Below are 26,700 nucleotides of genomic sequence, written 5' to 3'. Positions count from 1 at the left end.
GCTACTCTACTCAATTTCAATTCAATTTGATAATTCAAGTCCCAAATCATTGACAACAAGTTGATTTGGCACTTAAAAAGTGCTGTGAGACACTTTACAGTTACACGTGTCTTATTAGAGTTACATCACTGGTAGTGGTAATGGTGCTCATAATGGTCACTGCTATGCATCTCCAACCAGTTAAAGGTGTATTCAGTGATAATGAAAGTGGCCGGGGGTCATCTTGTCCCTTACTGGCCTTACAACGTGGAAATATTTAGTTTTTTTTAGATTACACCAGATTTACACCATTTTAATGTTCTAGTTTTGATCATTAGACCCAATCACTGAATATTGGTAGGCCTACGTCTCCAGCTTCAGGATATGTATGATACTGATTTACTATGAGACTGTGGCATTTTAGAGTTCAGTAGTTTACAATCTAGGCATTTAGCAGACTGTGGTTCTCAAAACCTTTATTTTGACCATCATAACTAAACATCATAACATAACTACGGCCATACTCTACCCTGATAGGTTGAGGACTGGCTGGCCACCTCTGTAAACTGAATCTAGCTATGCTCGTAACACGGGCCATGGTGGAAGTCCTTATATGGTCAGCACATATTCTAGTGAGGAGAATGAATGGAAAATGTACCAATTATATTTTTATTTGAATGAAATACAATCACTGAATATACCTTTAAAGACAAGAAAATGTGTCTATTTCCTATAAAACCACCTTGTTAACCGCATTACTATCCTAACCTCTTGACTCCCATTTGACAGCTTGAGGCAGGTTTAATGTCAGTGTCGTGTAGAAGAGGTGGATTTTTACTTTTAATGAACCATCAATAACTTAAACATGTCTCCCTCCTGCTTTAGAAGCATCAGTCCTTCTCTGAGGATGACTCCCTGTTTGATGAAGATGAAGACGAGATGAAGGCTTCACCGCTGCAGGTGGGTTTCTCTGCATCTAGACTTTGATGTCACATTCAGCATTATCAACACGTTTCTACCTGAAGCTCAAAAACGAAATCTGTAGTTCTCAAACTTAGAAATGTCAAGGTCTCGCCTTAACCCTGACAGTATACAAATGAAACCATTTGTATACTGTTAGAGTTACATACTTGTAAGGATCAATTTAGACCTACCAAAAGGAAACCAGAGAGTCCCTGGTCACACATTGAGGACCACTGGTCTATGTTACTCCTTTTTCTTTTAGTTTTTGTTACCTTGTACTGTAGGTGGTTGTACTGTTAAGTAACTTGAACATTAACCATAAAAACCAACATGAAAAAGATTCGTGATTAAGATTGTGTATCGTGATAAAGCTTGGGAAAATATTGTGATATTGTATTTTTCTATATCGCCCACCCCTATATTGAAGAGGTCGGTTTGAAGGTTTGGAGCATGGGGGCTTCTCTGAGAGTCTTGGGGGATAGGAGTGCATTCCACTGACTTGCTCGTCAATAAAAACTAATCTCTCTCCATCTCTCATCAGTGTCCAGTAACTACGATGCTGTTTACCTTCATTTTGTCTCTCTCACCATAGAGTCCCCAGGCCACCGATCCAGCCCCCATAGCGCCCCCAGTCTGTGAGGAGTACCCGGCCGACTGGAGCCTGAAGACGAGGGTCCTGTTCACCTCCCAGCTGCCGTTCTCCTGGGCAGAGCAGCCCAGGGCCCAGGAGGAGGCTGCTGGTCTGACGCAGCAGTGCAGAGCTCAGTACACCACCCTGCCACACAGCATACAGGTACAGATACGGGTTGGATGCATTTGCATAGTTGGTGGTCGGGCTTCGATTCGGTTCGGTCATATTGTTGATATACGACATGTGTCATGCACTCTCGCTGTCTGATGATGCGCGCTGCGCACAACTCCTGCTGTTGTATGCCCGCTTGCGCTATTGTAGCAGGCACGGAGCCATAAGGTAAACTTGTTGTTTCGGTTCGAGTGGACATAGCGTGCCGCCGAAGGGAGCTCGTAGCTTGTTGCCGCCATGTTCCCCACTACTGTCCCTTGCATTGGCTGTTTATTTTGCGGCGCTGTGTGTGCAATCACCCCCGTCCAACACACACATCTCACAAGTAAAGCCTGACTTATACTTTGTCGTGCGACGTGGTCGTGGTGCATGACGAAAGTGGCTGATCTGCAAGCTCACAACGCGTCGTGAGCTTGCAGATCAGCTTTTTTTCCCATACGTAGAAACTTGCAGGATGTAAGACGTTCAGAAAGTTTGCCTTCACAATAAAAGTCTGTCTGGCCCCAGTTCGGACGCATATTTATACTTACTGGTCGGACGCCGATTCGGACACAAAGTTGTCTGTAATGTTTAGGGCTCTCACGATATGACATTTTACATGATGATTAATTGTCACTCAAATAATTGCGATTAACAATTTAATTGTGTTTTTGTCATTGATAATTACATTTCTGTTCGGCTTTTAGGCTTTGAAGTTGTACATGGTAGATATGACACATAACCTAAATATACAAAGAAATGACTGACATATTTGACAACTTTCTACTTAAAAAATAACATTGGTAGTGGAAATAGCCGATCTACAAGCTCACGGATGCGACGCGTTAGCTTGTAGATCTGCTATTTCCACTATTTCTGAAAATGTTTATCAATGTATGAACATTTTTCAACATTCAAGATTATGACGATTATGACCAAATATTTGCGATTATGTCAAATAATTACGATTAGACGATCATGTAATAATTGTGACAGCCCTAGTAATGTTGGGGCTTCAGGATGAAAGAATCGGCCCATCCCAGTTCTAACACACACTCACACGGTCTGTGTCCCAGGACCCCAGGTCGTGTTCGGAGCTGCGCTGTGCCTTCCAGCAGAGCCTGGTGTACTGGCAGCACCCCTCCCTGCCCTGGCTCTCACTGTTCCCCAGGATCAACCAGGAGAGGAGCTTCGCCGGGAAGAGCACCCCCTGGGCGCAGGATGCTGCACTGCAGCAGAGTCTGATGAGTGAATGGTGAGACCCGTAACTTTCCCACACTATGCGCTATGAAACGATGTCACACCACTAGTAGTAACTGGCTGTTGCAAGTCGTTGACAACAGCCACCTTTGTGGCTTGGGTTCCTCCGATACTAAAGGAGGAACCCACAACATGGTGTGTGTGTGATACTCAAGGTTGTCGAGCAGTGGTAACTAGGGATGGGACTATAATCGATATTATCGTTTATCGTGATGAAAAACGCTCACGATAATTGTATTGCGGAGATTTAATTTATCATGATATCGTCCTCCGTCATGCACTGGGATCAATTCATCTTTTATTTGCTGAGCTGCATATCCGGTAGGGATGGGTATCGTCTGCGATACTTTTAATGGTATCGATCGCATGACGTCGATACTATCGAGTAGTATCGGTTCACGTAAAAACAAACAATACCTCGTTTCGATACTCTTGAACGCACCCCTGGCCGGTCGCATCTGTAACAGTTGGGCTACTAAGATAAGATAAGGTAAGATAATAATAATAATAATAATAATAAATAAAAAGTATCAAAGGGTATCGTATCGATTCCCAGGTATCAAAAAAGATATTGTATCGATTCAAATGTGAACGATACCCATCCCTATCAGTATGTTGCCTCGGGTCCTTGGTGATACTACTAACTAGAAAGATGCAATTGGAAATTGCAAGTGTGGTTGCCGTGGTACTTTCAAGTCAATGGGGAAAATGGATTATAATGGCCATATATGGAGATCTCTGTGTGACTCAGTCCATGTCCCTTTCATGCCCATGGAGATCCCTCATGTCATTGATATTAAGCTCATATCTTGTAATGCCAATGGACATATACTGTGTCATGATCATATTGTCTATATACTGTATGGACATACACTGTCAGTCTCATGTGGTCTATGATGTCAGACATGATGATGATGTCAGATATCAAAACCATATCTGGGAAAAGTTTATTTTAAATTAAAGTCAATGGAGAAAACTATTTCACGAATAAAGTTATATAAATTAAACTATAAGATAACGTATCTCTTAGCAAAATAGCACACATACTGTACGTGTCCCAATGAAGCCGGTCGATTTGACATATGGCCCAAGTGCATCATGCCACCAAAACTTTGTGAGGATTTCCTCTACAAAAAAAGTATTAGTTTGGTTGTTATAGGCAACACACTATTGTTCTACGTCCTCACTATAATATAATATAAATGGTTAGACGGAATTCATTTCCTAGTGGATTCCTCGCGTCTCGTGTCAGTGCAGCCACACTTGCAATTTACCTTTTTGTTTTTAGTTAATATTGTGGTTATAATAGTTTGAAGACGCGTCGGTCAGATGATTCTTGAATCTCACTCACCCACTCACTTTGGATTACATTTTAGTTATTGTCTTGAATAAAATTCCATTTAGTTTTAGTCATATTTTAGTCATCTAAAAATGCTTCAGTTAGTCTAGTTTTGGTCGACTAAATTTCATACAATTTCAGTCGACTAAATCTACTGTTGAGTTTGTCGACTTAAATGTATTTTGGAATGCCTTGATGGCGTCGTAATGCCTGATTTTACACTTGGTTGCATGCTGAAAATATTGCCGATCCACGAGCTCAGAACGTGTCGATCTGCGACGCATTCTGAGCTTCATAGTGCAGTCAAACATAGACTCTCTTCTCCACTAGTCCTTCCCTAACATTTCTGTCTAGTTTGTTTTTGTTGACGAAATTGTCAATATAATATTATAGTCTTAGTTTTACTCATCATAGCGTAGTTTTAATTTCGTTTTTATTCAGTTTGTGTTAGTAAAAAAAGGTAGTCGACAAACATTTTCCGCCATAGTTTTAGTCAACAAAATCAACACTATAGGCCTATATATGCCCAGGCTGAGAACAGCCACAAGCTAGTCTGTGTGTGTCTAGCAAAAGTATAAAGTTAGAAATTGGAAAAGTAAAAGTTGACTTGTAGATCTGCTATTTTTGTTGATTAAGAATAGGGAAAAAAAGTGTTACTGAGCTTGCCGTTTTATGTTTGCTATTAGTTTTTATTTGATGTTTATTTTAACATTAGATTTGTACTTTTACTATCTTTATCTCCTTATTATTATGTTAAAATGTTCTTGTTTAAGCCCAACTTCTCATTCTAGCCAAAACCAAAGCTTTAACCCAGAAAACTTACTATATCTGAACACAAATGACTTGCCCAAACCTTTAAGGCACCATCAGAGACTTGCTTTACTTTCTGGAGCCTGTGTGCTTAAATCATAATGTGGACAGTTTTACAAAATGGAAATAATTCAGGTGACATTCTGTTGAAGTAGAAGCCATAACATAACCCCTCATTTCTCACATGGCCCTCTTCTAGCGCCACCATGAGGCCGATTCTTGCAAAACACATTTTTGGACACTGCTCCTACAATTTTTGCCCTAAAATCACGCAAATCCAGACCTGCCAACCTGTACGCATTTTGCGTATTTAGCACGCATTTTAGGTCTCTGTACGCAGGTACGCAAACTCCTCTAACGGCTACGCATTATTTTTGGTTCGGGGGATGGTAACCGATGGTAACACATAACACATTCTGCGTTGTGGTGTGTCTCAAAGTGTGGCCAACATTTTTGCTCCATGCCGTGTAGTTCTCCCAGGCACCACATGAATGGTGTGTGAATGGGGTGCATGGCGCTGCGGAGCACTAGAACGGAAGCGATGCTCATTTTGTCGGTAGAAGAATTTAACCGAATGGCCGCGGACGGAGTTTGTTTTGTTTTGTTCATAGAACGAGTTATAAGAAGAAGGTTTTGGTTTAGTTTCAGCATGCACACATCTCACAGCGACGCGTTATCGCTTGGATTTCACATAGCGGCGATATTAATCAGATTAATTTATAAAGAAGATACTACGGATAATGGCCGTGGTGTGCTGCCAACGAGTCTTAACAGGTAGGCTAATAATAAACTTTTAAAACCCTCCTCTGAGGTGAATTCACATGTCATAGCAGCCACGAGGGTGAGAATTGGTGAAATCTCGTTCTATGCCTAACCTAAACCTATCTTGCGACGCTGGTGAAACAAAACAACGAGCGGCTGCGGTCCGCCTGGAGCTGTGGTGTTGTGTATGAAGCCCGTGTTGTAATTCGTCATACGACGGTGTTGCAGCGAGCAACCAGTCAAAACGTGTGACCCAGGGCTTAGTACAATGAACTGAAGCATACATTGGCCATGATTGGATAACATACTGGGCTGCCTGTTCCACTTTATCTCTAAATGAGTATGAATGAATGAATTAGGCCCATGTGTATTGTCAAACACATTAACAGTGAACAAATTATTTATCACCTTTGAATATATGAAGACATTAATGGTCTATCAACAATGAGTAGCCTGCAGCCTATATGAATGAATATACAGACTAGGCTGTATGTGATCTATACACAATGTAGGCCTATATATCAATTAATGAATGCAATAGAAACCTACATGAGTTGAATACCTTCAACTTCATGCAAATCATGCACAGAAATATGGTTTTATTTAGGCTGCTCAATTAACAAAGACACAGGTTTATGTAAATAGCCTACAATGAAAAGCTATTTTGCAATTTGAATAACAGGATTATATTGATGTATGTTCATTCCTGAAGTCACTGGTGACTGTTTTGCGAGTCTATTGTTAACTAACTCTGAGCAAGTGCAGTTAGTATATTGTATTAAAGATTTGTCAACAATATTGCCAAAGCAACATTACTGTATTGCCTGGTAATACTAGCCTACTTTTTCTCCAGACCAAATGGCATTTTTATTTAAAAGGTTGTTCTAACATCTTGCCTCCTCCTATTAGTGTAAGTCAAGACATGCAATGTGCTACATTTCTGGTGTGAAATTTTGTTAACAACTGTAAAGGTCCCACCCAAAAAGGTGCATGGAACCCCCCAAAATATACGCTGTTTTGCGCGGGAAAACAACAAAAATTGCACCGCGGGCGCTGCGCGGGCACTGCGGGTGCCGCGCGGGCACGAAAATTTGCCAGGGTTGGCAGGTCTGCAAATCGGTACACAGTATGTCTACACTCATCCCATCAACATGAATCTCTCCCATATAGCGCCACCTCCAGGCCGATTTTTAAAAACACATTTTTGGACACTGCTCCTACAGATTTTGCCCTAAAATCACGAAAATCACTACACAGTATGTCTACACTCATGTCATCAACATGGATCAGGAAGATTTTGGCAAAACACATTTTTGCCCTATTTGTGGAGATAAGTGACCTACGGTCGCTTATCTCCCGATTAGGGAGTGTTACTGGTAATAATGTGCATGGGGGGAAAAAAAGCCTTTCCTTGAGCGGACCGTACTTTTGAAGTTTGAAGTCCTTTTTAAGGAAGATAAAGTTTGATGGTGATTTGGTGGGCCTGCCGCCTGGCATGCATGATTCTCCCAAGCTTGGGTTCACACTGACGGCCAACGTCTAGCTCCCCGTTAATTATGACTCTTTCATGGTGGAGACTATGCACTGTCTATACACTGGTGTGTAGGACAGTGGTTCTCAAAGTGGGGTCCGGGGACTCCCATGGGTCCTTGATGGAGTTCTTGGGGGTCCCCAGCTAAATGATTAAACTAATAGACCCTTATGGGTCTGTAAGCTCAGAACAAAATGGAACCGACCCCAAAAAACAACCAGAAAAAACAGAAAAATGTCCTGCGCGGGTGCCAGACCGCTCCCCGCAATTCTCCCCCACTCCTTCAGCTTCTGGCTAGGGGAAACACTGCACCGCACTTATCTGCTCCTACCCATAGGGAAGCTGAGACTCGTCACTCAGCACTGGGCCCCTGTTTCCTTTCCCAAAAGCTTGGTTCCTTCGTCTTCCGAATGAGCTGTAAGCAGTGTTATTAGCAGAGTACCTCTTTCGCTGTTCCCTTTCCTCCCTCGGGTGGTCCTCTACAAGTGAGTTCTTCCTCCAGTGCTGCTGCTGCTGCTGCTGAGAGAAATCTTTGATGTTCCCTTGATTGTTCTCAGTGACGGGGAACCGCTGCTGGAAGCCGTCCCATTTCTTTAAGGTGTGGCTGTAAGGAACATCCATGTTCTGTAAGGGGTGATTATAAGGGAAGTCCATTTTCTGTAAGGGGTGATTGTAAGGGATATCCATCTGCTGTACATTGCAATTGTAAAGGAAGTCCATCCTCTGTTGGCAATTGAAAGGGACATCCATCCTTTGAACGGGGTGGCTGTAAGAGATGTCCATCCTCTGTAAGGCTAGGGCTCCACCAAAAAGACGGCGTTGTGCCGGCATCGGCTCAATGCGCCCAGTGGAGCCGGGGGGTAAGGGGTGGCTGTAGGCGAAGTCCATCATCTGCAAAGGAGGGCTACTTGCCTTCTTGAAGCTGGCATGGTACGGTGCAGTCCTTACCACTCCAGCCTCTTGACTTGATTTGATTTCCTTTAAACTTCCTCTTGACTTGGTGACCTCCATCGGTTTTGGGGGTGAATTCCTGTCCTTGATGCTGGAACCTTCCCTGTCCATAGTAATAATGCCTTGATGACTCTTCCATTGTGTGTGTGTGTGTGTGTGTGTGTACTAAAACGTGTCTGTGAAAGAGTGGCCACTTGCAAATCAAAGGTTTCTCTGTTCAATTACCTGCTCGTGTTGAGACACCCTTGAGCAAGACACACTTGGCCCAAAATGCTCCACGGGGTAAAGGATAATAGCCTATTGCTCCTGTTGCTCCCAGAATTGCGAATTAATTTGGGTTCAATTCCTTTTAAAAGGCTTACATGGTTGTAATGATGATGTTGTGATGTCGTCATCATAATTATTTCTGCCTAAATGTTGAGTTCCATATATTATCAAACATCTGTCCAAATATGGGGGCACGGTGGCGCAGTTGTTTGTCGCTGTTGCCTCACAGCTAGAAGGTCCTGGGTTCGATTTCTGCCGGGGAAGCTGTGGGCTCTGGGGGCGTGTTCTCTCCTCCGTGCCATCAGCACCCATACCCTAGGTGGGGTTGAAAAAAAGGGCCTTTCTGTGTGTTTGCATGTTCTACCTGTGTCTCCTAGGGTAGGGTCTGGCGTGGCAGAGGGAGAGCAGGAGTTTATTCCCAGGTTTTATTAATATCCCCTGACTACCAGGACTGTACAGCTTAGGCAATTGGCACTGGGTGAAAAAATGGGTCACAAAATGTGATACATTTTAGGGATAAAATGTATAAAAAAAAGAAGAATCTGTCCAAATATGGAGTTCCACATTGCTCCTGTACAGCATCTTATTAGACCCAGCGCATACTCCCCGGAAGTACATGTCTTTCCGGGACAATGGGATTGAAGAAATCATGGGCCCATAAGTATGCACATGTGTCCTTTAAAGGTGATACACCATGAAATTTCTCTTTTCCTATTTTAAAACCTATCCTCACAAAGTCCCATTACTGACCGTTGTGTCTTTCTCTGGTTTTGGGAAGGCGGAGGTTAAAAGCATCCCACGGGTTCTCAAAACAGGCTGTCCAGATTTGCTGCCGTTTTTGAAGAAAAAAACCTTTTTTTTTTTGCAGCTGAAAATGCTCTGAGGGCCATTCAAAAATGAGAGGCTCTCTATTCAGGAGTGGTAATTTAGCCTCAAACCTTTTGAAAAACGTTTTTGGGACATAAACAATATGACATAAATACTTTTTAAATGCATGGTGTATCACCTTTAACCCTCTAAGGCCCGCATTAAGAAATACTTGAAATAAAAAAATGAAAAAAATCAGATGGTGTTGTAGGAGTCCTATTAAGAGGAAAATGTAATGTTTTTTTCAAAAAAATGTTTTTGTAAGATTTTATAGCCATAAATCAAAAATCATAAATCATGCTCTAATTTACATATGGGGGATATTTTTCACAATAATAACATATGTACATGTTCTAGACATTCTAATGATCACCAAAAAAAATAGTACAGGCATTTTACTTATGTTTTTGTGAGGTATAGCTTCCATGAAAAAGTGAGATGTTGTTCGTCAAAACTCTGGAATTTCAGCGGGTGTGGCGGGTGTGAATGTCAGCCCCTGTGGGGGGTATTTATATGCAAATATTGTGGCCAATGGCATTGTAATACTAAACAATAGAATCCAATGGTGGTGTTTAGGTGGTAGGGGGAGCTAAAATAAAATGATTTAAACCTTTTTTTGGATAAAATACAAACGTTGTAATATTACAACCGTGGGCCTTAGAGGGTTAAGCATCTTTTTCACAGACTACTTCCACACGTAAGCCTGTGAGTTGAGCCCATTGGTCCAGCCTGTGTTGTCGGTTCATGTTTTGGGCCCAAGTTTGTAGTACCAGGGTTGGCCATTTTTTCTTCAGAAAGCCCTCTGGTCCTGGAGGCTTGAATCGACCCCATCTTATCTTAAACAATTGTACTATGAAAGGAACAGTTTACATAATTTGAACAATAAACGTAAAAGTTTGCCTTATCAATCATGTTCTGCAGTCTGCCAAAAATATATTGCTGCCGTATGCCTGTGCCATAATATCAGAACTGTGTTAAAAAAATCAAACCTCAGTTCGAAGTGAAGTGGTGAACCTAGAGCTTAACTCATTATGTGCCTATCCCGAACATGTTCGGCTTTATTTCAATCCAATACAATTTTTTTTTTATTAATTGACTTACCCTGAGCTGCTTGTAGAGTCGTGGGTGGTCCTGGCTCGTCCTACGCTAGCCAGCTAGCCATTTTACATGGTCCGACGATATATTCCATTAAAAATGGTTTAAAATACATTTTTGAGCCCCCCAATGTTCACCAAATGTTCAGCGCCGCTTCCGGAACGTAGTCCAGTGTGCCTATCCCGAACATGTTCGGCTTTTTTAATGAAATTAATGATTTTATCGGAGGCCTCAACGAAGCCCCGGTCTAGACGTCCATCCATGCCCGGGACTTAGACTCGGCCATCCACGGGCCGTATTCGCGCTAACGGCCGCATCGCGCCGCCCACTCCAATAATAAATCACATCTTTAGACAGGATTTTCTCCGGATTGTGTTCCCAGACCCAAAGAGAAAGTTTTTTGCGGCTGAAATAGCTTTAGATCGGGCTTCTAAATGGGTTAGCATTTTGGCTACGTGTCAGCTAGCTTCCTCCTCTCGTCACCCATAGCATTGACTGGAGTGAAAACACAAGCCAGTTGGGAGAGGGTCGACGAAAGCTATAAAGAAGGTCTATGGAGAAATTTCTGGCACTCTAGCGCCCCTTGTGGCCGGATGGCACTGTATGAGTTAAGAATTCTGAATTCTGAATGAATGAATGATTTTATCTGGAGGGCCGAATTGTCATGTGAAGCTGGACCAATCCTCAAAGTATGGTCTCATTGGACATTTTTGAAGCGGTGAAAACCGCTTCCAATGAGTGGCTTTGTGTGTATCACGCCCATATATGGTCATTCTAGTCCAGAATGAACAGGCTTTTTCAAAAACAGAATGTCCGTTTAATTACCATATATGGTGATCTCAGTCCAGAATGAACAGGGTTTTTCAAAAACACAATGTATGTCACCTCATGTCCATATATGGTCACTCCAGGCCAGAATGAACAGGTTTTTCCTGTCCCGTACGTGCAAAATATCAGTCCAAAATGAATAGGCTTTTTCAAAAAGCAAAATGTGTGTCCCATGTCCATATATGGTCATTTCAGTTCAGAATGAATGGGCTTTATCTGTCCTGTACGTCCAGAATATGTGTGCAGTGTCCCTCCCGGTCAGATGAATGGATACTTTGAGGATTGGTCAAGCTTCACATGATAATTTGGCCTTCAGGTTTTATCTGTCTTGTACATGCAATAGGTCTCACCTATTGCAGCAATGACAAATAGCCGCATAAGAGCAAAAGCAAAGGCACAATAAGAATATACAGATGCTAACAGAATGGTAAAAAGGAGCATTAAGGCAGACAAGAGTAAATACATTGAAAATCTAGCAGAAGTTGAAAAATTTAATAGGCCACAAAGATAACAGAAACTGAAATAATTATAGAGGGATGCAGTTGACAAACAACTAAGAGACCAGCAAGCAGGACTTTTTGTATATTTTTTTAAAACCTATTATACCGGCTGTCATACCGGCTCTCCAGACAATTCTATACTAAGATTCACCGCTTCACTTCGAACCGAGGTTTGATTTTTAATCATCCAATCATCAGACCGGGACGGACACTACACACATATTCTGGACATACGGGACAGATAAAACCTGTTCATTCTGGACTGAAACGACCTATATGGACATGGGGGACACACATTTACAGACAGATAAAACCTGTTCATTCTGAACTGAAATGACCATATATGGACATGGGGACACAAAAAGCCACTCCTTGGAAGCGGCTTTCACTGCTTCAAAAATGCATCCAGGCTGGCAGGGATGTGGCTTTGTATATTTATACTATTTTGTTATAATTGATTCTGTGTGTTTGGTATTAATTCAGTACCTGGAAGTAGCATTGGTAAACTACACTGCCCGGGGCAACCTGCTCACCAAGAACAGTTCGAGGTAGGGATGTGAAAAAAAATCTAAAATCGACGCGTCGATCGACTCATGCTCACCGCGACTCAAAAAGTACAAGTCGAAAAATCTAAATATATATATATATTTTTTATTTTTCTAAAGTTTCCCCCCCAAAAATGACTTTAATCGTTGTTCAAAAACGTTATAAGCGTTAATGTTTTCCAAATGTGAGAGGACCGGGTGTGTGTGTCTGTGTTGGAGACTGTTGTGCATGCATGCGGCGCTAGTCAGGTCCGCGGACTACTGGTTGAGAAACACTGCTGGACCGGGATGATGCGCGCGTCATAGCAGTGCGCGCTGACTTGCCTGACTGTATCAACTCTATGGACTGGATGCGTTTTGTTTACCTCCTGCCTCTGCATGCATGCTTGACACGAAAGCTTGCTTGTTAATGGCAGCGTCGCCGTTGTGTGCGATGATCACAAACCACTCGTCGTTAACGTTAATGCGACACACCCGTAGACGCGGTCGGGGATATATAAGAGCGAGCGGTCAGCGCTACCACACGTTCCATGGACAATTGTCACTCCGCTTCTAGTCTCTAGAGAACAGACTCCTTGCTAACGCAAGGAAAAGCAATTCTTTATTATAATTATTAATAGGGCTTTGATGCAAGTTCTGATGGGTGCAGCTGCATAAGTTGTGTTGCTTAAAGTAATGCGCCGTTGTGTTCTCCTCTCAGCTGCTGCTTACCGGGGGTGAAAAAAGTTAAAAAAGTCGATCGATGCGTCGATTTTCGAGGTTCACCAGCCACTCCAGGGGTGAAAGTGGGCCGTCCGTACCACTTAAAGATTCAGTGCCCGGCACGTGGAACCAGGAAAAAGAGGGGACTAGATAGATAGATAGATAGATAGATAGATAGATAGATAGATACCTTTATTATCCCAAGGGGGAAATTCAGTTGTCCAGTTGTAGCACAGCAGTATACAGTTATTTACAAAGTTACAGAGAAGTAAGAAAAAGATAGATAAGAGGAAAAAAACAAGAGCAGTACAGTACAATAAAGAGAAGGTGCATCAATAGAGGGGGCGAATAATATATAAGTATATATACATAAAGTGTCTTACAAAAAGAGACCGTAGCAGTCAATGCTAGTTAGTGCAACAAGTATCTCACTGTCATTGTTAAACAAAGCAGAATACTCAAAAACTACCAACACAACCTAATAGTGCAATGTCAAAAATCAGTGCCAAAAAAAAACAGCTCAGAGAAGAAGAAACTAGGAAGCGTGTCACCGCAAGACGCACATGAGCACTCTCCCTGGAAGTTCCTTAGGGGTCAAAGTCAATACAGCAATAGTTCCGTCAATAGGACTGTCAACACCCATATACAGTAAAACCCCCCATCACAAATGTATTTTCTCCTGTGGGAGATTTTGTCAGTTATTTCAAAGCGGACAATCAGAAACTTCAAATAAACGTTTTAGTTTTTATTACCACCATCCCAAAACAGCCACAAACGAATTTCAAGAACAAACGCTGGTGAGGACATCAAACGGCTGGATTAAAAATGTATGTACTTGTAAAATATGAAAAGCACTTGGTTGTGACCTCAATTAGCTTGATGCACTACACACTCTGGAAGTGTCCTCTCTTTTGACCTTCATTCATTTTAGTGGTGAGTCATTTGATCTCATGCTGGCTTACAGAACTACAGAATATTGTCTGCAACTAAAATAAGACATACCGTATTCTGTCATTTGCAATTATCTCAATATAACTCTTTTATTATTTAAAATTCAATGCTTAAATGTTTCACATGCACTGGACTATGTTAAAGTGGTCTAAATCATCATGTATGCTGTGTAGCTATGTTGTAGCCTACTAAATACCATTATGTTTTGCAAAGAACATTTTATATAAAATAATTTGTCGAAATGGTCATATTTATCTGCCGAATCTGAGGAGATTGAGCAAATTGTGACAGCCCTACATTTGCTGTAGCCTATACCAGTGGTTCTCAACCTTTTCCGGCTGCGACCCCCAAAATAATCATATTTTAAACAAGGACCCCTCGCAACCTGATGAGCAATAAGAGTTGAGGAATTGCATTCTGTATAACACGGTTCTATTGTGAAAATAGCTTATCTACATGCTCGTAGATCTGTTATTTTCAAAATCTTTTCCTCTAATATTTTTGACAATTTGGCCAATGTTTAATTTGTCAGTATGGTACCACTTAAACCCTTTATAATTGGTAAAAGGTACTTATAATATACATAATTGTTACAGTCTTTTTTTTCACTCTCTATCCAATGTCAATAGCCGATCTACAAGCTCACAAGGTGTCGCAACGCGTTGTGAGCTTGTAGATCTGCTATTTTTTGGCAAATGTTCCACCCCAGGATAACGATTTTGATTATCAGGATAATATCGTAAATCGTGATTTCTTTTGTCACAGTAATCTTGATATGAAATTTTCATATGGTCCAGTCCCTGGTGGTAACCAACCGCGATAGACAAGTTGCTCTTCAAAGCCATCTCATTAAATTGTTCCTCAGTGCGTTCATCTGTTGCTGCCCTTCTTGCCACTGGCAGAACATAAAGTACTGTGACTGCTGGTGCTCTTTGAACCGTGCATGCGGTGTTTGTGGCGAGTGTTCGCATTACTTCTGCAGTTACGGCCTGGCTTTGATATGGTTTTGATATGGTCATGGACAAAGAACACCTCTAATAGAGGAAGGCTGTGTTAAGCCCTTTGCACACAGGCGCGTTTATCCGCATGGATAAAACGGACAATTTCATTTTTTTAAAAGAAAACAATTATTCTCTACGACCTCATGCACACCGGATCCGAATTAGCCGTGCGACGAGTGGCTGCGGCCGTGCGTCTTTTTCTCGATCGAACCCAGTTCGATTCGTGCGCCTTGTCGCATGCGGTAAAAAACTCATAATTCCATTTATGACTACTTTTGGGATCCGCAGCGCCGATTCCGCACAGCATTGCACACCAAATCCAATGCGTTTTATTCATGCAGCAAACGAAAGAAAACGCAACTGTCCTGTGTACAAAGGGCTTTACTGTATTTAAAACACCCCTGTAGTATTCTTACTGTTATCAGCTGTTTAATGTTTTCTTCTATCAATCCTATAGTGCTTGATTCCAGAGCCACGTGGATTATTTTTAACAAATGAGTGCATTTTGTTTGTGTGACGTTCAACATGTTATCTTAACTCATTCAATGCCGAGAATATATAACCAAACCTCGTCAGAATATTTATCTTAGTAAGATCGATCCCCCGAATGACAGCAATGATGGCGGTTATTTCTGTGCTTTGACCAGTGGTTCTCGAGTCATGTCAAGTTGAAAGAAACATTGTGTGTTGCTGACACAAGTCTCTCTTGCTCTTGCTCTTTCTCTCTCTCTCTCTCTCTCTCTCTCTCTCTCTCTCTCTCTCTCTCTCTCTCTCTCTCTCGTCTGCAGGTCAGCCAGTCTGTCTTCTCTCTACAGTCTGTTGAAGTCTAGAATGTGTCCATACTTCTACCTCTGTTCCTATCAGGTAAGACATTGTGTGACCTGCATATCTTGGGAGATGTAACGTCAACCTTTCTGTGTAGATGGACTCATTTTCTTCTGTTCCACTCTGTTAGTTTACAGTGCTGTTCATCTGTTCCACTCTGTTAGTTTACAGTGCTGTTCAGGGCGGCAGGGTTTGGATCCAGCAGCATCACTGCGCTGATTTCTCCAACCACCAGGGGTCTCCGAGAGGCCATGAAGGCTGACGGTAAGTTTGATCTTTCTTATTGATTTCTTGTCATTCCATTTTATTTTGTTCCTCTGGATAAAAGCAAATTCCTAAACTATCAAATCTACAAGGCTGACATCGAGGCTCTGTCCACATTCATGGGTATTTTAAGTGATAAGTGATTAAGATATTTAAATGTGTATTTTGTCTGCCACATCATGTGCTGGGACGTGGGCAAAATAGAGGTTGTTCTAACCCAGCCAACATAGGAATTGTTACATGTTTACACATAAATGTATGGTTATTTCACCATTCTGACACCAAGACCTTAATAGTTGATTTATTCAGTGCATAATCTCTCATCCAAACCACAAACTTCTGCATGAACTTTGCCTTCGATAGTTACTTAGATTTAAACATTTTGCAGACTCAGTGATGTCACCGGGAGGGCATTATAAGTGTTGACGAGAAATCTCTCCCAGGGACTCGGTTAGTGTGTGTTTGACTTTGTGCATTTCGGGGGTACTTGTATCAGGACTGGCTGTTATGCAAACATGACCTCTGATAGTCTGGACACTGGACTGTCATCTTGTTGAGTCTGTACCACACAGTTGGTGTGACTCTTTGAATATACCACCCTACCTAAATCTATAGGTTACATTTGGGGGACAAAGTGCTGTGTAACTGAACTACTAAATGTAGAATAATTACAGCAAAATCAAATACTCAGGTCAAATGTGCCCTCTGACTTCAACGACAATGTGAGACTTCAATGGGTCTTTTATTGCTCTTAGACCTGTTTCCAGAGCGCTTACGTGTAGCTGTGGTGTCGGCGAACAGCCGCACACACACATAGGTGCCGCTTGACACCATAGTTAAGGCTGCCACTCTGAGAAATTGGTCCAGACTCCTGATAAAGAAAGCACATTAAATTAGAGGCTGTATCTATCTGTTCCAGTATATGAACGGCTCCTGTATGGTTGTGTGTGTCCCTTGTTCAGGTATTGAGTTCAGTCTGCCGCTAGTGGAGGAGAAGAGAAGAAGCAAGGGGCAGCAGGGATCCTCAACACAACAAGGAGAGGATGATGATACAGAGTAAGACACATGACATTAGTGTGGTTGGTTGCCTACAAATGTTCTTGTCCATTTCTTTCACCTACTGTAGAGTAAACCTTTTGTCTGTAAACTTGTATTTCACCTAGCCTAGAGCATACATGGGCAACTGGCGGCACCTTCACTTAAAGGACCATGTGTTCAATCTGTGTTTTTAGATATTTTAGTATTTCTGCATGCTACAAAGCATCATATGATGCAAAATGCATCATAATATTAGGAATACTGATCTATTATTGATTTCAGCTGTTACAATTCTAAACATGCAAACATGACCCGATTTAATTACTTCAGTCATCACCATAAGAACATAAATGCATTGGAAATTAAATTAAAATGTTACTTTTCAGGATTCCAATACAAAAATAGCAGACCTACAAGCTCAAAACACGTCACACTGTGAGGCGTTTTGAGGTTGTAGATCGGCTATTTTTGCTATGTTTGACTATTATGCATTGTGGCCCTCTGGTCCTCTCCATCATCAAAGTTGCCCACCCCTAACTAGAGTAAACCCTTTTTTAGTTTTTTCTGTAAACCTTTATTTCCCTTTTTTCTGTAAACGTTTCTGTAACCCCAGAAGTCCTTTGAGTTCAATGGACGTTTTCTGTCCCTTTTCTGATTGGACAATATCCTTGTCCAATCTGACAGGATTGGCAAAGCTTCATGTGACATAATAATCATGTAATATAAATGGTGAGAAGGAATTCATTTCCCAGCAAATTCCTACCTTCTGATTTCATTCTATTCTGCTCCTCCCAGTCACTCTCCAGTGTACATTTCCACCTTTTATAGACATTATACTAACCTACACTAAACTCATTTTTTTTCTCATTAAAACACAGTAGAAGAAGCTTTATATTTATATATATTTTTTCTCTTGTTTTTCTTTTTCCATCTTCCAGGGTCTCTGAGTCCAAAGAGGTTAAAGGCTGCACTGCAGACGAGGAAGAGGACGGTGCCGATGAAGATGACATGGAGAGCGGTTTCTCCTGGCTGGAGGAGATGGGCATCCAGGACAAGATCAAGAAACCAGACAGCATCTCCATTCAGCTGTATCCTTCACCAAACATGTGTCCATAAACCACGCCTCTGTCCTCCGTAATCCTCCATAATCTTTGATCTTTGATTGATTGATTGAATGAATACTTAGGCAGAAATGTAAACAGCATGAGTTACAGTCAGCCATTTGGGCTAAAAGGATGAAACAAAAAAGTCCTATGTATTCAATTCATCAACATGGCATACAAATAACAATAATGTATCCCATTTTTACAGTCTTTGGTATGACCCGACCTCCCAGTCTCAGGGCGGTCACTCTTAACCACAGGGCCACTGAGCTGGTAAAGGTAGAAGGGGTTCCAATGGTTGAAAACTAAAAACCCCAAAAGGGGTTCCTGTCCTACATGGGCTAAGAGATGTGTCTGGCATTCCACATTATGGTGTCAGAGTAGTAGAATGTGCATTTCCCCATGTGTGTTCTATAAGTGGGTAGTACCAGATTGTTGTCGCTCCCTCTATTATTGTGGCTTTGGGAGTCACTCACTTTGGAGAAGTAGTTTGTCAATAGTTGAACCCTGTCTTGTCTTCTACCCTGAGCCATCCCAGACTAGCAAAAATGCAGTCATGGGCTTTAGGCTGAGAAGTAGTCGAATCAGTTTGTTTTGGGAGGTCTGACTGTGTGACCTGTCGAGTGTGTAGTAGTGTTGATTTTGACAGCAAACTTTTATTTAGTTTCATTTTAGCCACCTGAAACACTTTACTTTTAGTCTAGTTTTAGTTGACTAAATTCAAGATTTTAAAGTAATTTTGATGGCATTGAAATGGCAGATTTTAGTCGATCTTTTCTACAGGCTCACAATGACACATTGTGAGATTGTAGAACTGCTATTTTCAGAGCGCAACACCGGAGCGCAACCAAACATAAAAGTAATTGTCTTTTAGTTCTACTGGATCTCTTCTCCACTAGTCCCTCCCAAACATTTCAGTCTAGTTTTTATTTGTTGATGAAATTGTCAGTATATTTCTTACATTTTAGTCACCATAGCTTAGTTTTTATTTTCTTCTTATTTAGTTTTTGTCAGTGAAAAAGGTTAGTTGATGAACAACATTTCTTGTCATAGTTTTAATCGACTAAATCAACATGTGTAGAGCTCCTTGACCCTGCTGCTCTCCTCTGTCCAGCCGTAAGGAGCACAGCTCGGTGTGTGTGGACCACAAGCCTGAGTCTGTAGTTCAGGTGGAGGGAGCTCACACCTTCACCCTCATCAACTTCCTCATCAACTGTAAGAGCCTGGTGGCGGCGGCCGGCTCCCAGGCTGGCCTCCCTCCCACACTGCTGGCCCCCACTGCCTTCAGAGGGGCCACCATGCACACACTGAAGGTAATGGGCCCTCATACACACACACTGAAGGTAATGGGCCCTCATACACACACACTGAAGGTAATGGGCCCTCATACACACACACACTGAAGGTAATAGGACCTGCTTGATGTGCCTACAATGACATGCATTGTGCTGCTACTTTTTCTGTTAAGCACTTTGAGCCGCATTTCATGTCATGAAAGGTGCTCTACAAATAAAACATATTATTATTACTTGTGCCAGCGTAGCGTGCAAGTACTACTTTTGGTGCCGTCGGTATCCAATCGACAGTACAAAGGCAGGGCCATTAGCCAATGAGGGAGCACCATTCTTGGTGACGTCACCACCAACAAGTGCGACTTGATATAAATAACAAGGCGTTAGTTGGCACGACGACAGAGTGCCTACTTGCCCACCGACATATAGTACATACAGACAGCACCGAAAGTAGTACTCTGCTGGCACATAAGTAGGTAATATATGGCCATGAGTGCACAAGAAGCAAGTTGGCGATAGAGTGCAGTCTAGTTATTTATTATTCACAGTTCACAGTACACTACAAATGTTATTTAATTAAGGAAGGCTCGGTCTGTGTGTCTGTCCACAGTTAATCTTTCAAACTGCCGGTTGGAAAATGACAGTAATGTCCACAAAATAAAACCCCACAAAACCGGAGTCACATTCAGTCCTTTTAATGGAACACAACCATTAGCACACCATTCATAAACATGGTGTTTTCCAGATGTTACTGTAGGTGTGGTTTCCTGTAAAGCGTTAACACGGAAAACTAAAGTATGAGTTGAGTGACTATACAAAAGAACATTTTTAACACTCAAATTGTCCACAAGGTGGCTCTCTAACACCACAATAGGTGTACTGTAGAATCATTATACATGTGCCAAACTGATAATTGTCATTACACAAAATATGAATATCTTTCCTTTTGCAGTCAGGCAAAAATACCGTAATAAAGAGTGGACATGAATGCTGCTAGGACAAATGGACCTAAACTATGGATGAGAGTGGATACAGTGCAATCTGCTCAGAGCTGTGCACACGAACACTCGGCATGTTCTAGTTGGCAAGAGCAACCATTAGATGAAGCCACTAGCAGTTTGTACTCGCTATAGCTCTCATGAGCGTTATGAACTACATATGAATGGTGATATACTCTAGCAACCATTAGAGAATGAACTACTACTGTACATATGAATGGTGAATATACTCTAGCAACCATGGTTTCTGATAGGATGTACCGAAAGGAAACACTTGGCCGAATATGATTAATATATATAAAATATATACTGTATGTACTGTAAATAATTTATTTGTATTACCAATTTTTGTACCATTGCTGTCATTGTTGTACCTTTGTTGTAAAGCTACCTGATTATGGCAAAAGACATGATTATGGCAAAACCTAACTTAAATAATAATCACCTTTAAAATTCCATAATGATGATTTTTATTATACTAGACCCCTGTTCTTCACACTATTCTGTGATATTTTTTTGGCGTTAAAAACTATTCGACCAAAAAACGAAAATGCTTTTTTAACGCTTTTCATCTGAAATTTTTCGGTGGCCAAATATTTGGTCACATCACTAGTTTCTGCTCCGGTCAGAGTGGAAATAACTTTATGTCATCAGGAAGCCAGAACCACCGGCGCTGTGCACCTCCAAAATGATTCCCCCACTAGTTTAAAATTAGTTTAATCGTTTAGTTTCTTTTAGTATAATAATCGTTTGGTATGTTTTTATGTTATTCCTTGTGGGTGGAGAGCTCACAGGCTGGTAGAAGAGCTCACAGCCTGGTGTGAATTCAGCATCAGATTGTCACAGGAATTGAGCTGCAAGCTCACCCATACACAGTCCATTGTACCTGTTAAATGTGTGACAGTGAGTCTGAATCCTTCTCTCTCTCTCTCTGTTCTATAGGCTCGTAGTGTAAATGTGAAGACCCAGGTGCGCTCTACCTACCAGGATGTGTGCAGTCTGGAGATCACAGGTACAGATCTATGGCATGTTGACACAAGACTATCAGAACCCGTCAGACCTGTTTTCATGCACATTAACCAAGTGAATAAGGGGGGAAAATCTGTCAAGGTAATTTCCCCAAAGGCCTTTGAAAACACATGCCATTGCTTTTAATATCCCAGGAATCTTGTTACATATCGTCACTGTCTGGCTAAAACCCCTTAACTCCATTTTTTGAGGTTTTAGATTGTTTGGCATAAATCAGGGCTACTGAACACCCTTTACACCTGAGTGTTGGTTAAAATAATATTGAAAAAGTGGAAAGTAGTAAAAAGTGCTTGGGACAAAACTAGACCAGACAGGCTGTTTGTATTCATTATATTTGCCATGAGGGCACACTTGACTAGAGTCATATGAATTACATTTTGTCACCAGCAGACGTGTGTACTTCTCAAATTGTATGAGGGGTGCGTACAATTATTAAAAGCACATAAATGCTGGGGAAAGCCACTTCCGGCAACTTCTGTTCAGCCATTCACTTGTATTCATCCTGGCTGCAGAAAAATCTCAGCTTCTTGTCCCATATCATGCGTTTGGTCAAAACAGCCTATTTTCTATGGACTCTAACATACACGGATCATCGCGGTTGTATTTTTTCTCCACGTGAAAGAAAATACCTTGAACAGCTGTGAGCGGGAGCCACTGTGCGCACAATGTGTGCGGAGCCCACGGAAATCAGATATAAATGCAATAGGAAAAAGCTTTACATTAGTTATGGCAAAACTATGTCAGTCTGAGTGTTAACTCAACTTTAGCCTGGAATCAGACAAAACCGCCGGTGCAAAAAATAATTACCCACACAGTGATATAGTCTGGCTAAGCAAGGCTAACTGAACTTCTCCCATGAGTTTGTGATGGTGTCCTGGTGGCTGACCTAGTGAGAGTACCATGTAGACTCATGGTAATGTCACAGGTTTGAATCACCCTCTCTCTCTCTCATGTTGTTCAGGTGTCTCTCTCTCTCATGTTGTTCTTCCATGTGTTCAGGTCCCATCCTTCCATCTTGTCTTCATGTCATCACCCGTCTGCTGACGTCTGCACAGAGAGGAGGCTTCTCAGCAGCTCTCTACACGCACACACCCACCGCCGTCATGAACACACACACTCAGCAGGTGAGCAACACACGCTGCAACTACACACACACACACACACACACTGCAGTCATACACACTCCTCCGATTGTCTTGAGTCACTGAAACATGAACCCAAACTATCCAAGCAGATGTGTGGTGAATGCGACCAGCCCTTTCCCACCTGAACACTGTAACTGGCTACGCCCCTAGTAGTTATTCTGTCTTATTACCCGGCTTGGTTGAATGCTTGATTCTGATTGGTCGAGCGCTGAAATCAGTGGTGAATTATAGGCATCTAATGACCGCTCCGCTCTATAATTCACCGCTGTTCATCAACGGCTCAGAGCAGCTGCTGTATTCAGGCTGCACTGCGTGGATTTAGTGCCGTATCCAACATGGCAGCCATGTAAACAAACAAACAGCGACATTTACAACTAAACGTTGCTCTCAAGAATGTTTTTAAAAACATTTGAGACAAGAAATAGACGACGTAGTAACAGAAAATGGATTCTATTTGATCAGCACTTCCTTGTTTTCCAAGGCGACGTGTTGCGCTGGGGGGACTTCAGGCTGATAATTCCCCTTGGCTCCGCCTCGGGGAATTATCAGCCTGTCGTGTCCATATAAGCCATAATGACCGCGCAGCAAGACGTTATCGCATACATATTCCAGGCGCATAGCACTGGGGTGGGGAGGGGGGGAATTTACGATTGTATCTGGAACTATTATTTAAGGGGGTCTGATCATGATAGAAGCAGGGTGTGGCTAGCTACGGCTCCGCATATACTAAAATTGGAACGATACAGAGAAGATTAGCATGGCCCCTCAGGATGACACGCTATAGAAGTGTCTCCGAGGCCAAGTGACAGTGATCCGGTGGGAAAGGGCTGTTTGTGTGGTGAATTGGTACAAAACCGTACAGAGACAAACTGGGCCAGGGCAGGGTCCGTCAACCTAGAAGGAGATGTCACATCACAAGGCGCCCGCTGGCCTAGTGGTCCAGGAGGCGCATGCCACATATAGGCACGAATGTGCGTTGCGGGTTCAAATTGGAGTTCTCAACAGGCCTGAAATTAAAGCCTGGCCCTAACTGGTTCCCAGCAGTATACAGTATACATGTTAGGCCCTACCCAGCCTGAAAACATCGGGTCGGGTTGGGTTCAGGAAGAATCTGTCACAGAGTAAAAGTAAAAGTATTTTATTTTTTTATTGCGCTCGAGGCCCTGGCCTGACTAATTTGGCCATACATTTTAAGCCCTACCCTACATGTGGGGACGGGTAAGGTAAGGTCGGGTTCGGGCAGAATTTGAGAACTCTTGTTCCCGACCTTTGCTGCGTGTTACTTCCCATCTCTCTCTCCCAGTTTCCTGCCCTGTGTTCACTGTAATACTATCAAAAAACCTTCATCTTAATTAATATCTTTCACACTTATGAGTGTAATTTATGTTATGTTATGTTATGTTTTATTTATTTGATATGGACATCACAATCACATTGGACGAACCAGATGCATTGATATAAGTGATTTTAGCACAAGTACTAATTCTCATCACCTGTCCACAGGAGGCTTTTCTATTTTACAATAGTCAAATCTAACACCCAATCAAGTACAGTAAGCGTTAATACTAATCTAAAACCCAATCAAGTACAAAAACAATAATACTAATCTAAAACCCAGTCAAGTACAACAAAAATATAATATGTGGTTACCAATAAGAACAATCTGACCCTTCAGCTTGTGGGACATACAACATCATAAATAGCCATAATCAAACAAGTCACACAGCAGGTAGAAATTCAGAAACTATTCATGTGAACACAGTTGATTTGATTTCAACCATAACTTGAGTCCTCTGTAAAAAACATTACCATCCGTCTCTAGTTTTAAAACGGTAGGCAAGGAGTTCCAAAGGTCTACCCCCTTAACTGAGAAGGCAGACTGTCCAAATGAGTTACTGCAGGTGGGAACAATACAGTCACCATTTGTTGAAGCTCGTGTTGCTCTACCAGAGCTTGGACGTCTCTGTATCAGTCCAGAGAACAGAGCCGAGACATGATTATGTAGACATTTAAAAACCAGTTTGGTTGTACAGAAACTCACAAAATTTTCAAACGTAAAAAGGTTGTGTTTTCTTATAATGCCATTTGAAGGATGAGTGTTTGAGACACAACGTCATGTTTCATCAACGCTCCAAAACACAGTTTATTTAGCTCATTACTTGTGTTGCCACCAAAGCATACTCATGAATATCACTGTGTTGTGAATGCACCTTAGCTTTACCTGCTGAGCCTCCATTAAAGCCCCTGGACAAACCAAGTGCTGGTGCAAGTGCAGTTGTATTTCTGCATACAGCCCATGTCCATCTTTGTGCACACAAAGCAGTGTACAGCTTTGTGTGTATACTGCCTTGCAGTATCCCTTCTAGGCCAGGAGAGGGCTCTGTGAAGCTGCTGGTATAGGTTTTCCGTGCCTCTCTGCTAACTCTTCAGATAGCAGAGGTAACAGACACACAGCCTTCAGCTCTTCCGTCCAGCTCTTCCGTCCATCCAGGCGTCCTCACAAGTTGCTGTGGATTTAAAAGACCTTTCAGGATTGTTTCTGCATCGTCTTGTGTGCAGGTTAAATTGGATGCTGCGCTCTGATCCAGATACCAGCCTCAGTACAGCAGACAGACATGGCTAGAAAACTCAATTAATAGTATAGTACAGTGTTTCTCAATCTTTTTTGGATTGAGTACCCCCTTTTCCTGATTTCTGAATCCAAGTACCCCCTTTACCTGGCAACAACATTTAGCTTATAAAACTGTAATTACAATATAAATAAATAGTGGTATATGATGCTATGATAACCCCCCATTTCAAGAATATAAAATCACAAATAAGAAATTGAGTGAAAGTCTCAAATGGTTTTCATGTCAATAAATTAAATACAATTCTAACAACTTTAAAACACAGTTGCCTCGTACTGTACTTCGTAATTTGGGTTAGAAACTCAGGCTCATATCAGGTTTCTCCTTGTGTCATCATTAAACATAACAGTACGTGTTTTCCCCCTCCTAATTCCTCCCATTCCATTACTTAACTATGAACAATATTAGCATGATTTATACTTTTATCTTCTGTAGAGGTGGTAGATGGTAATGGAGATGGTAGATGATAATGGTTTTCAACTATTTGACGAGAACACTCTCTGTGTGTGTGTGTGTGTGTGTGTGTGTGTGTGTGTGTGTGTGTGTGTGTGTGTGTGTGTGTGTGTGTGTGTGTGTGTGTGTGTGTGTGTGTGTGTGTGTGTGTGTGTGTGTGTGTGCGTGCGTCCAGTGTGACAGTGGCTCAGTGGATGTGTGTGGCTGTGGTCTCCATCCAGACTCCATCAAACAGCTGCAGCAGTCGTCCAGTCTGGGGAAGAGCGCTCTGAGACATCTACACCTGGACAACTACAACTACACCTGGGACACCTGACACTCTGTGTGTGTGTGTGTGTGTGTGTGTGTGTGTGTGTGTGTGTGTGTGTGTGTGTGTGTGTGTGTGTGTGTGTGTGTGTGTGTGTGTGTGTGTGTGTGTGTGTGTGTGTGTGTGTGTGTGTGTGTGTGTGTATGGTTGGTATTAAATTAATCTTAATCTATTTTAATATTTGGTGCTTTATGTTGGACTTCGATGCACCTACTGTGACATTTCAATAGATGAAGAAATGGTAACAAATGCCATGCTAAATAATATTTGTAGATGATTTGGAAGTAATTTTTTTTTCTTTTTTTTTTTTACTTATTTTTTAGTTAAACATTTTTAATCTTTTTATTTTGTTTTCTTATTTTCTTTTTTTTAAGTCAGTGTCACTTTTCTGTGAGTGATTTTGTTGTGTGCAACCTTTGATGGAATTAAATTGTGTGGGTTCCAAGCATCATGTGTACAGTGTGAATACAGTGTGAGTACAGTG

General features: G+C 41.8%; 1 protein-coding gene across 1 annotated transcript; it reads left to right on the top strand.

Moving 5' to 3' along the window:
* Window positions 1-140: 140 nt before the first annotated feature.
* On the top strand, window positions 141-26,225 carry donson (DNA replication fork stabilization factor DONSON; the record flags this gene model as incomplete). Its single annotated transcript, XM_080720525.1, has 12 exons — window positions 141-155; window positions 865-939; window positions 1,535-1,735; window positions 2,800-2,978; window positions 15,921-15,996; window positions 16,122-16,221; window positions 17,184-17,277; window positions 18,198-18,347; window positions 19,477-19,675; window positions 21,595-21,664; window positions 22,681-22,805; window positions 26,085-26,225. 12 exons carry the CDS (start codon window positions 141-143, stop codon window positions 26,223-26,225), a joined length of 1,425 nt encoding a protein of 474 aa, XP_080576651.1.
* Window positions 26,226-26,700: the final 475 nt, after the last annotated feature.

Source organism: Nannobrachium achirus, assembly GCF_963921795.1.
Source record: "Nannobrachium achirus genome assembly, chromosome: 24".
In the NCBI taxonomy this organism is placed as follows: Eukaryota; Metazoa; Chordata; class Actinopteri; order Myctophiformes; family Myctophidae; genus Nannobrachium; species Nannobrachium achirus.
Note: the sequence above shows the minus strand (reverse complement) of the source record. Positions and strands in the feature narration are given on the sequence as shown.